Source organism: Malaclemys terrapin, chromosome 1 (assembly GCF_027887155.1).
Source record: "Malaclemys terrapin pileata isolate rMalTer1 chromosome 1, rMalTer1.hap1, whole genome shotgun sequence".
Classification (NCBI taxonomy): Eukaryota; Metazoa; Chordata; order Testudines; family Emydidae; genus Malaclemys; species Malaclemys terrapin.
The window spans coordinates 337,741,061-337,754,591 of record NC_071505.1 but is presented as its reverse complement, the minus strand read 5'-3'; the positions used below and the strand labels follow the sequence as shown (position 1 = coordinate 337,754,591).

Genomic DNA, 13,531 nt, shown 5'->3' with positions numbered 1-13,531 from the left:
CGAAGTGCTCTTCAGCATCCAGCAGAAACCAAAGAGGACCAGCCGCAAAGAGGGCAAAGGAGAGAACTTGGCCATCGGGTTTGAGATCCAGAAGGTAAGCTGGGATATGTACGTTGTTGGCCTGAGTGCCTGGGTGCATTAGAGGGGGCAGATGGCTCGGGAAGCTTCCCCCGCTCCCCAGCAAACCCGAGCAGGACCCTGGCAGAACGCTGCTCTTGGTAGCACTCCCCTGTGCATAAGTAGGGGATAGATGGAATGTCAAGCTGCCCCATGACTATAGGGGCCATGGTCATCTGAGTTGAAGGTGTTACTAGGCCCCTCCCCTCTCTGCAGCTGGAAGCACAGGGGGAGGGGAGGGGTGGATTGAACCCCACACATGGTGTCACTGCCCTCGAGTGTGGGGCTCTCAGGCACAGATCGCTGATGTCAGGAACTCACACACATGGGAAGACAGTGCATCGCACAGACAGGGTCTGTGGTCACCAGATCTCGGGCCTGAGGTCGGAGGGACCAAAGACCTGTAGTAGAAAAAGCACTGTGGGGAGACATGATGGAGGAGGGAGGATCCTAGAGAGAACTTGGCCAGGGATAATTGAAATCACTTTCTCCCAGAAACGGAAAGTGCCTATACTGTAAGCCTGGCCTGGGTCATGCGGCAGTGGCCGGGAAATGACTGAGTGCCACTGGCTTAGTCATACCTGACAGCATGAAAGCGTAGGAGGGGGCACCGAGGGTGTTAGTATCAGAAAGACTGGGACACTGGGCGAGCTTTCAGAGCGGTAGGGCAGTAAATACACATACACCCCGCAAAGCAGAAGGGATAGCCCCTGCTAAATAGGAGTGGTTGATCTGTTACCCTGAGCCCTGAACCTCCCTTTAACCTACCTGGTGTGGTGCTCCATCTCTCGCTAGTAGCTAGACCACATAGAGCGGTTTATGTGTCTGCTCCTGTCTCCACTGGAGCTGATGCGTTAGCTCAAGCGGCAGCAGCTCCTGCTTTTAGACCCGGACACCGTGGGTCCAGTCCCTGCAGATGGACCCACACGAGGGGCCGTCGTTCCAGGGGTATTGAAAAGATCTGTGCTGAGTATCCTGTTGTGATCTATGCCCAGGTTGAACTGAACCGGAATTACAGGATGCACACCGTGCAGCAGCAAGTGGCCACCTCCATCTACATTAACTCCCGAAGCATCTTCCTGAGGACAGACCTGAAGGAAGGCCGCTATGTCATCATTCCAACTACCTTTGACCCGGGGCACATGGGAGAGTTCCTTCTCCGGGTTTTCACAGACGTGCCTGCAGATTGCAGGTAAGGAGCCCATCTTCTTATCCTCAGCGTCACGCGCCAAACTGGAACAGGGTAAACTCCCTGGCCTGGATCTCAACCCCTGCCCTGGCCTGAAGGAAGCTCTCAGTAAGGGCCTGTTCTGGCACAATGTGACTTAGCAGGTGAATTTGCAGATCACAAGCTGCTTCAGAACCTGATAGATGTTCATGATCACTGGGCGACCTAGTGGGTTAATGACCCAGTGTGCAAACTAAGGTGTTTCTTAGTAAAACAAATGAGGAAGGGAAGGATGGCCCAGTGGTTAGGGCACTAACTGGGGACTTGGGAGTTCCTAGGATTCCAATTTCAGTTCCCTGCTCTGCCACAGACTTCCTGTGTGACCTTGAGCCAGCCGCTTGGTCTCTCTGTGCCTCAGTGTCCCATCTGTAAAATGGGGATAAGAGTACCTCACTGAGAGGATAATACATTAAAGATGGGGAGGTGCTCACAGGCTCGGGTGATGGGCACCGTGTCAGTACAATAGCTAGATAGATAGAAGGAGCTTGCTCCTTATATGAGGAATAAATCCATGCTCCACAATTAACATGTACCCTGCCCTAGAATTTGCACTTTCTTTTGCCCTTGTTTTTATTGTCTGCAAGAAAGAAAGAAAATGGCCAGGAAGGTAGGTAGGGAGTGAGGTGTAAATCCCGCCAGACTCATTGCAGGCTGTGTGGGATTGGGGGATTCCTGGGGGTATTTTCTTTTCTCTCGCCCTATTTCCCAACAGCTAAGTTACAACCAGCGCATGTTTAACGTGATGTGGAAACCAAGTGACCTCCCTCGGCCTTCCCCATCCTCTGCCTTCCAGTCACCAAACCCGCATGGAGTTTGCATTGGGCTTCCTTTCAGTGGGGACCCAATTGGCTGGCCAGCCGTGCGCACCTCACTCCCTCCTCCAGAGGCGTCCGGCGCAATATCCAGATCTGCCTCAGAATGTCCCGCAACAGGGCTCTGCTCAGCGGCGCCGACTTTCTACTGTGCCAGGGAGAGCTCAACCTCCGCCTTGCCCCAGGCCCTGCCCCCACTCCACCCCTTCCCCCAAGCCCCAGCCATGCCCTGCCTCTTCCAGCCCTGTTCCTCCCCCGAGTACACCCTGCCCTTGCTTCGAGGTGCTGGGAGAGAGGGGGTGGTGCTGATTGGTGGAGCCACCGGTGGGCGGGAGGCGCTGATCGGGGGGGCTGTGGGTGGGTGCTCAGCACCCACCATTTTTTCCCCGTGGCTGGAGCACCCACTGAATCGGTGCCAATGGCTCTGCTGTTAGAAAGAGGTGTGAGCTCTGGGAGCCCAGGCGTGTCTGACATGACGTCTCCCTTGCTGTTGATCCCCCACGCAGAGAACTGACCTTGGATGAGCCCGCCCGCACCTGCTGGAGTGGAATGTGTGGCTATCCACAAGTGGTGTCCCAGGTCCATGTCCTGGCAGCGGCTGGACTGAAGAACCAGGATTCCCAAGGAGGTACAGGCCTTTTGTATTGCTTGTTCTGCACTCGCTGAGGGACGGGAAGCCAGTGTTGAGCTTTGGTTTTGTTAGAAGGAAAGTAGGACCAAGTCCTTTGTTTTCAGATCATGTTCCAGGGCTTCCAGCACATGCTGATGATCCAACAGGTGCTAAGGCAGGGTACCATGGGGACGAGCTCTTTCGAAATACAAGAGATGGAGCGGATGTGGTTTATTTCACAGAGACCCATTTGGAAGACAGGACGGAGAGGGACCTTCTGGGTCAACAAGCCCAGTCCCCTGCCATTGCAGGCAACTCCCCATCATTCATTATACTGCAGCAGGATCGGTTCTCCACTGCCCGGGTGGGGGGCGCTGGGAGGTTCATGTGGCTTTAATGCATCGAGTCTAGGCCCTTGCAGGGTACTGAATTGCTTGCATCCCTCCTCTGTCCTTTGGGGACCGGCAGTGGATTCTCCAGAGGGGTGCACCTTCTGTTGGCACTTTGCCATTTGCAGGGCCTCTCATCAGGAAGACAGCAGCACAGCGCCCCCTAGAGTTGTGCTGGTGAGTCCTGGCTCGTTTCTTGGCTGCTAAAGAGAGCGACCTGGCAAGGGGCCTCCAGTTTCATCACTTACATCTGGATCAAGAAACCCTAGGATAATAGTGGTGGGGGGTAGAGGGATGACTTTTGCTGGTCCTGCTTTCAAAAGAAACACGGTAGCTACCATGGACATTAGTGACTTTTCCTGATTGGAACTCGTCCTATCACAACCCTTCTCACCACCTCACCGGTAATGAGTTCCCAGGCAATGTGCATCAAGGGCGATCCTTGCAGGGCCTTGAGAAGGATCCTTGTGGCAAAGCGGCTGTTCCAAGACTAACACCGCTCCTTCCTTAGGCTATGCTGCGTGTTCTGCAAACAGAGCCCTTCTAGGCTCTCCAGCAGGGACGCAGAGGGGTTTATCCCCGGCAGATTTCTCCTCAGGGGAGAGACAATGACTTGCTGCTCACAGAACCCATCAGCCTGAGTCGTCTCTCACCTACCCTGGGGTAAGCCAGGGGCAGCTCCACTCAACTAGCAGATGGAGTCAGTGGGCTGGTGACTAGGGGGCTGGTCTGAGACACCGGAGAGCTGGGTTCTCGTCCCAACGCTGCTGCTGACTGCTCCTGGGACAGTCGCTTCATCTCTGGGTTATTGCTTCCCCGCCCAGCCTTTGTCAGGCACTCAGCTACTATGGTGATGAGCATGGTTTAGGAACCTTTAGAAATCAAAGGGATCAAATCCGTGATGTGAACGGAGAATCCAGCCTGACGTCTGGATCATACGGTGTAGGGCTCTTCTGTCCTCATCCCCCCTGTGCTCTTGTTTTCATGGATAACCAGTTTCCTGGGATCATGTACCCTGCTGCTGTTCTAAAGACGTGCTCCAGTTGAGAAGGAAATCAGTCAACAGAGTCTCTTCTACACCCTCCGAGATCTTGGCTCTGAAGAACCAGGTCCCGGGTACAGTGTGATGAGGCGGCTGCAAGGTGGTGACTTTTACACCAAGATGCCAGGTGCAGCCTCTGGAATGGCATTTCCTGTTCTGATTCCCCGGCTTCAAGCCGCAAAGCATGCTGCCCTCTGAGTAAATGTGTTTCCTTGGCAGTTACCAAAGCCTCTTGTGAGAGCATTAACCTTACAGCCTGGCTGCTCTGGCCCTCAAACAATGATTCATTCTGCACTACAAACACGGGGACATGGGCCTGCTGCCTAACGGAGAAATGTTGGTTAATGTGGGATCCTTCTTCTCTGGTCTTGCAGCTCACACACTCACCCGGGCCCTGACTTGATTGCTTCACCCTGTGTCTGGCCTGCCCGAGGACCCCGGGACACCTCCTTCCAGTCCAGCCAGTGCACGGCTGCGACAATGATCTACCTTGCCCGGCAGGCTGACTTTGTAACACGCCCATCCTTGAGCCTCCCCCTGGTCCCCCTGCCGCTCATCGTGTCTAGCTTAAACTCTTCTCCTCACCCTCAAGACCCCACACCATCCTGCTCCCTCCTCCACCCCTGCTCATCCCACCTCCCACTCCAATCTGCAGCCTCTTCTCTGTCGCCCCCTAGTGTACAGAGTGCCTGCCCCTAGTAGAGTGACCAGATAGCAAGTGTGAAAAATTGGGACAGGGGGTGGGAGGTAATAGGAACCTATATGAGAAAAAGCCCCGAATATCGGCACTATCCCTATAAAATCGGGACACCTGGTCACCCTTGCCCCAAGCCACCACCCTCGTTTCTCTGCACTCAAGCCCCTCCCTAAGACGCATGTTGTCCCCAAGAAATAATTCAACTATTCTGTAACCCTCATTTCTTCTTCGAGTGCTTGGTCATGTCAATTCCAAGTAGGTGTGCGCACGCTGCGTGCACAGTTGTCGGAAGGTTTTCCCTTAGTGGTACCCGTCAGGAGCAATGCTCCCTCCAAAGCCACGTGGACAGAGAGATTAGAGATGGACTCTGGGGAGAGGGGGATGAGCAGGGATTGGGGGCACAGCGGGGGTGGAGGACTTGGACCTTCCCGCCATGCTGGACACCTTTGAGGCGACGAGGGACCTCCTAGCAATGACACCTCAGTTCCCCACACGGGCGGCAGCACTGGCACTGTCACAGTTACTGCAAAGAGGCACAGTGCCCTCTAGGGGCAAGCCGGCGATGATGCGGCACCTCTCGCTCTCACCTCAGCACCACTCCCCGGCACCATCTCGCTCCGCGCCACCTTGGTCGCCAGGATCGGAGTCCTCATCGGACTCGGAGGCGTAATTGTACGTCTCTAGGCAAAGCTGGCAGCGCTCCAGACAAGGTGGACAGCCACTACCCATGATGTCATGGCCACCGCAGTGGGCCGGGGTCCAGATCCTAGTCGGTGGTTTCGGAGGCACGGGCCCCTCCATCATCAACAGCTGTAGCCCGGGAACCTCTGCGAGGATCAGAGATGGGCACACAGGCCGGCACTGAGACCTCAGCAGAACTCGGCACCGGGGCCGGTACCAAGATAGCCTCGGGCCTGGAGACCGGCACCACACACGGCGTTTTGGCGCAGGGGTATCCCCGCGAGCCAGAGGGTCAGGAAAATTCAGTGCCCCCATTAGCATCTTCATCCTCCCCGGATGAAGCGGTGGCAGGCACATCCACCATGCTGCTGGCAATGGACAACAGAGCCCACCCGGAGTTGATCAGAAGGGTGGCTCAAAATTTGGGCTTGCAGTCAGAGGAGGTGTCAGAGGAGACCGACCCCATGGCCAACATTCTGGTGCCTGAAGGTCCCTCATTAAAACTATCCATAACAATAGTAAAGCATTGTGGCAAACTCCCGCTTCTCTTCCTCCCATGGCCAAAGGGGTGGAGAGGAAGTATTTTGTGCCTTGAAAAGGGTATGGGTACCTGTTCACTCACCCTCAGCCAGGCACTCTGATGGTGGAGGCTGCCAACGAAAAGGAAAGGCAGGGACAACCAGGACCGACTCCTAAGTCTAAGGAGGCGAAGAAGCTGGATCTCTTCAGTAAGAAGGTATATTCTACAGGGGCCAGGGGGTGGGAAGCTCCAGCTTCACATCGTCAACCAGCAGGCAGTCCTCAGCTGCTATAGTTTTAATTCTTGGAACGTCCAAATTTAAGGAGTTCCTTCTGGTGGACTCCCGCTTGGAATTTGCTGCTGTCCTTGAGGAAGCAAGGTCGTCACGAGGACCTCCTTACAGGCCTCCCTCGATTCAGCGGACTCTGCAATCCATACCATGGCGACAGCCGTAGCCAAGAGAAGGAGCTCATGGCTTCAGGTGTTGGGACTCCCGCATGAGGTCCTGCAGACCATTCAGGACTTGCCTTTCGAGTGCCTAGGGCTCTTCTCAGAGCAAACAGACATGAAGCCCCACAGCCTACAGGGCTCATGGACAACTCCGAAGTCCCTGGGGCTTCATATGGCAGCCTCCCAGAGGAAGCATTTTAAACCTCAGCCTGCCCCTCATTTCTACCCAGCTCCTCCTAGACAGGACTATAGCAGGAAGCGGAGCAGGAGAAAAAGACGGAGACCTTCTCAGTCCTCCTCTAACCAGGGCCAGGGCTCAGCAAAGCAGCCCTCAACCTCCAAGCCAAACTTTTGAAGGTGCGCCCGGGGGCGACAAACCAGTTCAGATTCCAGATCCTTCCCCTCCCTTTTGTGAATCGTCTGTCCCATTTCTACCATGCCTGGGCACAAATCACCTCAGACCGATGGGTCTTGAGCACAGTAGAATTGGGATATTCTCTCCAATTCTGTTCCCTCCTGCTTTCCCACCCTCCTTCCCCGTCCCTCTTCAGGGACCCTTCTCATGAGCAACTTCTCATGCAGGAGGTGCAAATGCTCCTACAACTTGGGATGGTAGCTAGTAGAGACTGAGAACGAGTAATGAGCTGGGACAGTTTGTTCCTTGATTGTCCCACAAGCAATAAAAGCATATTATATAGTGATCCAGCACATGGCTGGGACTCCACATTGCACTGCATTTGCAAGTCAAAGGTAGCTCTTGGCCCTCTGCATTTAGGGCTAGATTGTGCAAGTTGGTGGACTGTGGGGTAGAAATCTGGGTACCTTTTTCCCTTACAAAGCTCCTATAGGTGGCATCATAGTCCGGTGGCTAAGGGAGTGACCTGGGAGGCAGGAGACTTGGGCCTTGGCTACACTTACCAGCTAGTTCGACGGCTGGAAATCGAAGTTCTGGGTTCGACTTATCGCGTCTAGTCTGGACGCGATAAGTCGAACCCGGAAGTGCTTGCCGTCGACTGCGGTACTCCAGCTCGGCGAGAGGAGTACCGCGGAGTCGACGGGGAAGCCTGCCTGCCGCGTGTGGACCAAGGTAAGTTCGAACTAAGGTACTTCGACTTCAGCTACGTTATTCACGTAGCTGAAGTTGCGTACCTTAGTTCGAATTAGGGGGGGTAGTGTAGACCAAGCCTTGGGTTCTATTCCTAGGTCTGCACAGAACTTTTGGGTACGTCAGTTGCCCAATCTATAGAACGGGGCAGTGATCCTTCAGCTTGGAAAGGAAACGACTAAGGGGGGATAGGATTGAGGTCTATAAAATCATGACGGGTGTGGAGAAAGTAAATATGAGAAGGAGTAAATAACACTTCCTTAACACAAGAACTAGGGGTCACCAAATGAAATTGGTAGGAAGCAGGTTTAAGACAAACAAAAGGAAATATTTCTTCACACAACGCACAGTCCACCTGTGGAACTCTTTGCCAGAGGATGTTGTGAAGGCCAAGACTATAACAGGGTTCAAAGAACTAGATACATTCATGGAGCATAGGTCCATCAATGGCTGTTAGCCAGGATGGGCAGGGATGGTGTCACTAGCCTCTGGTTGCCAGAGGCTGTGAGTGGGCAGCAGGGGATGGATCACTTGATGATTACCTGTTCTGTTCATTCCCTCTGGGGCACCTGGCATTGGCCACTGTTGGAAGACAGGATACTGGACTAGATGGACCTTTGGTCTGACCCAGTATGGCCGTTCTTATGTTCTTACCTCCCTTTATAAAGTGCCTTGAGATCTATGGATGAAAAATGCTATGTGGGCTCAATTCAGCGAGGTGTTGAGTGCCCTCAACTGCACCGATGTCAGTGGGCATTGAGGGGGCTCAGCCCCTCCCGGAAAGCGCCTTATGAGAGCTAAGTAGCTCTGGTGGTATCAAGCAGCGTGGAACTAGACAGCAGACACTCGCTTTTACGTGCTTATCTTTTTCACTGAGCAGAGAAGAGAGATCCTAGCAGTGGTAACAAGGTAGGTTCTTCGTTGCACTGCAATGTGGCCTTGGTGTGTTTTCTTCAGTTCACGTTTATGGGACTATTTTTTGTCATGGCCTGCAACCAAGATGCTCCGAAGCAGCTAGTGATTTTGAGAGCCCAGCAGGAGACACCTGAAAGGGCCCTGATTTTCAGAATGTGCTAAGCACCCGTTGTCTGAAAATCAGGCTTCTTCAGAGTCTTTCAAGCTGGGCACCCAAAATCACTAGTCAGTTTGGAACATCTGGGCTTGTATGTTACAGTGATATTGTCACTTCACTGTTTGGGAACCACCTTCAGCTGGTTTGCTCAGCTGCTAGCCCACATCCGGGGTGACATCACGCATAATGCAAATGAGCCTTGGCCCCTGGACGTTTGTAGATCTCAAAGGACAATGCGTAGGTGGGCAAGCATCATTGTCCCCATTTACAGAGTTTGCTTGATTTCCTGCTGCCATTTGTGGGTTATAGACTATAATACCAACTGTCAGGAGTGACCCAATCAAGGGCTAGGAGGAATGACGTTAGCTGTGGCAGGAGGTAAATTCTCTTTCCTCTCCCCAGGAGCAGACCCATATGTGATCATAAAGTGCGAAGGGAACAAAATTCGATCTCCAGTGCAGAAAAACACCCAGGCTCCAGAGTTTGATGTGAAAGGTCTCTTCTATCGCAAGAAGGCAGGACAGCCCATCATTGTGCAGGTGACTAAAAGGCCAATCTGTGGGGAGCCAGCAGGACACAGGTTCTATTCCCTGATCTGCAGGGCACCATTGGCTATTTCATCAAAATACTTTGTGACTCAGTTTCCCTGTCTAACAGTGATGCTCATACTTGACCATTCTTCATTGTGAGGCTCAATTATTTAACGTGTTAAGTGAAAAGTATTAATTTGTCAGGTTCTTAACCAGAAATGTGGGCTTAAGGAGGTATGGTGCTTTAGACAATGTGCAGGTACTAATGGACAAATTGTCAAGCTTTTTTACTAAGCTCTTCATTGGTCTAATTCCCACTAAAGTCAATGGGAGTTTGCCCAAGTTTGGATTCAGTAAGAACTCAGTAAGGGCTTCAGGAGTTGGCTCATTACGAGGTACTACAGATACTTTTCACATCAAGTATAGCCTCTTAAGGGAGCCCTAAAAACAAAAGGAATGTGGGGTCTGGTTCTCCACTGCCTTTCAGTTCATGTAGTCACTTACACGCTTCCATGCTGTCGTTCTGACCCCAGCCCGCAGGGATCAGAGGAGGTGTGTATTTAATCCTGGGAGAGGCAAGGACACAAGTCATCACGTCATTATTAAAATACCCTCTGTATGACCAGTGACAAGGATTAAAAAGTCCACTCATCCACCCAGGAAAATGATTAGCCCAGTGACTATTTCAAAAGTGGAGGAAGATCAAGATTCACCAGCTGCAGAGAGAGGCTGGTCTAGAGGTTAAGTTCCAGGAGATCTGGCCACAGGTTTCCTGTGCACCCTTGGGCAAGTCACTTCGTCTCTTTGTGTCCCAGGTCCCCATTTATAACAATACTTCCTTTCTCCCACCCTTTGTCTGTTTGGTCTATTTAGACTGTAAGCTGTTCAGCTCAGGGACTGTCTCGCTTCTTGTATGTACCGCACCCAGCACAATATGGCCCTGATCTCATCCGGGGCCTCTCGGTGCTACTGCAAGAGAACTAATCAATAACAGCAAAACTAGAATGATAAAGGCATCCCATATACCCTGTACGGACATTTGTATTCACGTGCAGAATAGGTTGCAGCAGAAAGCCTGCATGTGGCCCAACAGGAACAGCACCCATTTTGTGGTGCATCTGAAGAAGTGGGTTTTTTTACCCACGAAAGCTTATGGCCAAATAAATCTGTTAGTCTTCAACGTGCCCCCGGACTCCTTGTCATTTTGTGTTTTGTTTCTCTAGGTCTGGAACCATAACATTATAAGTGACGAGTTCCTGGGCCAGGTGGCCCTAACTGGTGACCCCGATGACCGTCTGTCACAGCAAACCCTTCAGCTCCAAGATAAGGGGAACAAAAAATCCAATGGCATTTCAGGAAGCATTGCTGTGAGATTGCTCAGCAGTAGCAAACTCACCAATGTCTAGCTTCTCAAGGACTCTTCTTCTCGAGCCATATATGTGAATATAAAAAATATATAGTAACTATGCATGCATCACACTTAAAGGGGCCAGTCTTATGTTTTCAACGTTAAACAAGGTGCCTTTTTGGGAACCAAAATGATTCTTTTACTCACACGAGGCATCATTTGTAGCCAATACTAAAGTGGTTCGTGCTGGTGTGAAAGCACTGGGCCTATGGTACATTCTGTGACAGCCAGAGTGGGATGCCCTGATGCTGTTTGTTTACATGGGGGTGTCGCGCACCCCCAGAGATGGGCAGGTTGGTCCCACCAAGCAATATGCCTTTTCAATCTACCTGCTTGGTTTTAGACAACCGTATGGAAATTCATCGTCACTGAAGTCTCCTTTAATCACACATCTGTGGAGGCATCTGAGGAAAGTGGATAACAGGTGATGTAACTGTGCATGGAAGTTTGTCTGCGTAGTGGGCCCAGGTTTGTACACTGGCTGTAGAGCAGCTGGAAGGAGAAAACGTGGGAAAATGTCCCCAGTCTTTCCGAAACAGTGAATCCCATCCTCCTTGGGCAGTGGCCCCACCTTACCCGGCAGAGATTATGGCTGTGTGGTCTACCTTGCCAAGTATCAACCCCCGTCTTTCATTGATAATTGGGAGAGGGGGAAATGGAATAGCCAATTTGACCCCTTTAACTAGTTTAGTGGTCCCCAGACTGTGGGGTTCGCCCCCCTAGGGGGGTGCAGAGGAACATCTGGGGGGGTGTGGCGGGGCCTGGGCCAGCCCCCCAGGGGGTGGGGAGGGAGCGCCACCCAGCCCCGCTCTGCCCCCAGCTCTGCTCCAGCCCCAGGTCCAGCTGCCCGGACACTGTCTGGTTACTTGCAGTAACTGGCCTCTACCACCGGAGGCAGGAAGAGCAGCAGGTGCTGCTGCTGCTGGAGCTGAGAGGAGCACTCAGGGATGGCTCCCTGCCCTGAGCATGGCTACCCCTCCCCCGCCCTGCCCCAGTCACCCCCCTAACTCTGGAGCATGGCTCCCCCTACCCCATCCTGCCCCAGTCACCTCCCCCCATCTCCAGAGCGTGGCTCCCCCTCCCCCGTCCCGCCCCACTCACCCCCCCACCTCCAGAGCATGGCTCCCCCTCCCCCGCCCTGCCCCAGTCACCTCCCCCCACTTCTGGAGCGCAGCTCCCCCTCCCCCATCCAGCCCTACTCACCCCCCACTTCCAGAGCGCGGTTCCCCCTCCCCCATCCTGCCCCACTCACCCCCCCCCACCTCCAGAGTGTGGCTCCCCTGTCCTGTCCCACTCACCCCCCCTCCTCCCGCCACCTCTGGAGCACAGCTCCCTTTCCCCTGTCCTGCCCCACTCACCTCCTGTCCCCCCAAGGGGGTGGGGGGGAGAGGGAGATGTAATTGAGAAAGTTTGGGGACCACTGAACTAGCTCCTAGGGAGTCACACAATACACAAACTATCTTGTCTATTTCTTATAGTCAAGCATGCCATAATGACAGGACAGATGAGTTTTTACAGCCTTTTTAATTTCATCATATTGTATCAGGACCAAAATGTCTTAATATTTGTAATCCTTTTAGGTCAGTTTTTCTTTCTCTTAAGAAACAAAATGATAGACGTAGGCTTTATTCCCCCTCCACGGAAGAATCTTTTCTTACATCATTTATTTGGATCTCTTTTTTATTTTTAAAGCAGATTTGGGAGGGGAGTTATTGACATTCCACTGTAAATGTTGCTGTCTTTTCCGCTTCAGTAAAATGAAAAGAAGTTTTTAATTAAATTAGTTTTGTTTGATTTTGGGGGGACAGATCAGCACTTTACAGTCAGCCTAGTTGGTCTAGGAGCTGTCTTTGATTTAATGCCTGCTATTTCCATCAATTATTTCATTCCTCACAAAGAATCCAGTATTGCACTTTATTACATAAAACTTTGTGGCGTGTATGTGTTAAAATGGGCTGGGAGAATGTCTTTGTATACCAAAAGCATCCAAGTGTCATGCTGTACCAGATCAAAGAGCAGTCCAAACATGCAGTAAAAAAAAAAAAAAAAAAAAAAAAGAAGCCAAAATTGTAGAGATTGTACCTTCTATAAATAAATTGCTTATATTTTATTTGAACACCCTCAGTTCCAAATATCGTGGTCTTCCAAAACCCTTTCTCAAACCCAAGGGCTACTGTATGGATTGGGTTATTCCGTTTTAGATTCTTTTCAATAAACTTCCATTTCAAATTGATTTCTCTGCCAGCTTTTAATTCAAGCCAAGTCATGGGCGTGATCTTAAGGGGAAGTCAGTAAACAGCTACCGGCATGCGCACCCGATTACACTAATAAACATTCACTCAACAGGGAAAGGGAGTGTGCGGGGAGGACTATATTTGGGAAGCATCCTTCTCATCTGAGAGCAAACCCTTACACGGTGTACCTGGCCACTAGCCACATGGTGTCAGGGTGTTGCTTTCCAGGCCCTAGAACTCTTCTCCTGAAAGACAGTCGGCCACGGCACAGACAGACATGCTGGAGAACACACGTTCCGTGGATCGGGTCCGGGTAAGAGGGAGTCGTGTGAGCTGCGGTGGCTGAAGGTTACTCCTTTTCTCACGCCAGACAAGCAGCATTCCAATGGCAATGGGTCCCTGCCCCCACATGATGTGTGAGATTCTGTTCCATGCTCCCCTTTTGTGCCCTAATTCTGAGCTGCTCGAGGGGCGGGAGAGGCCACCAGTGGAGCCTCTGAATCTGTGCAGTGCTATATTCTGCAGCCTTGTTACTACCACGGAGCCTCCAGAATTGATGCTGGAAGGGCCTGGTGGAGGGCAGAAGGTTGGGTAGGGGGCTGCTGCTAGAGGGGGACAGCTCTGTGGGAGTTGGAG

The 13,531-nt window shown here is 52.1% G+C and overlaps 1 protein-coding gene across 2 annotated transcripts in view; it reads left to right on the top strand.

Moving 5' to 3' along the window:
• CAPN5 (calpain 5) overlaps nt 1-12,894 on the top strand; it is a 125,732-nt gene extending 112,838 nt beyond the window's left edge. For both annotated transcript variants that reach the window (XM_054015817.1, XM_054015818.1), the window contains exons 9-13: nt 1-94; nt 1,113-1,309; nt 2,664-2,785; nt 9,126-9,262; nt 10,477-12,894. The exon at nt 1-94 is cut by the window's left edge and continues 29 nt beyond it. In XM_054015817.1, the coding sequence (XP_053871792.1) occupies nt 1-94; nt 1,113-1,309; nt 2,664-2,785; nt 9,126-9,262; nt 10,477-10,659 (733 nt within the window). In that variant the 3' untranslated portion in view covers nt 10,660-12,894. The remainder of the gene's footprint in view (nt 95-1,112; nt 1,310-2,663; nt 2,786-9,125; nt 9,263-10,476) is intronic.
• The last annotated feature ends 637 nt before the right edge of the window (nt 12,895-13,531 follow it).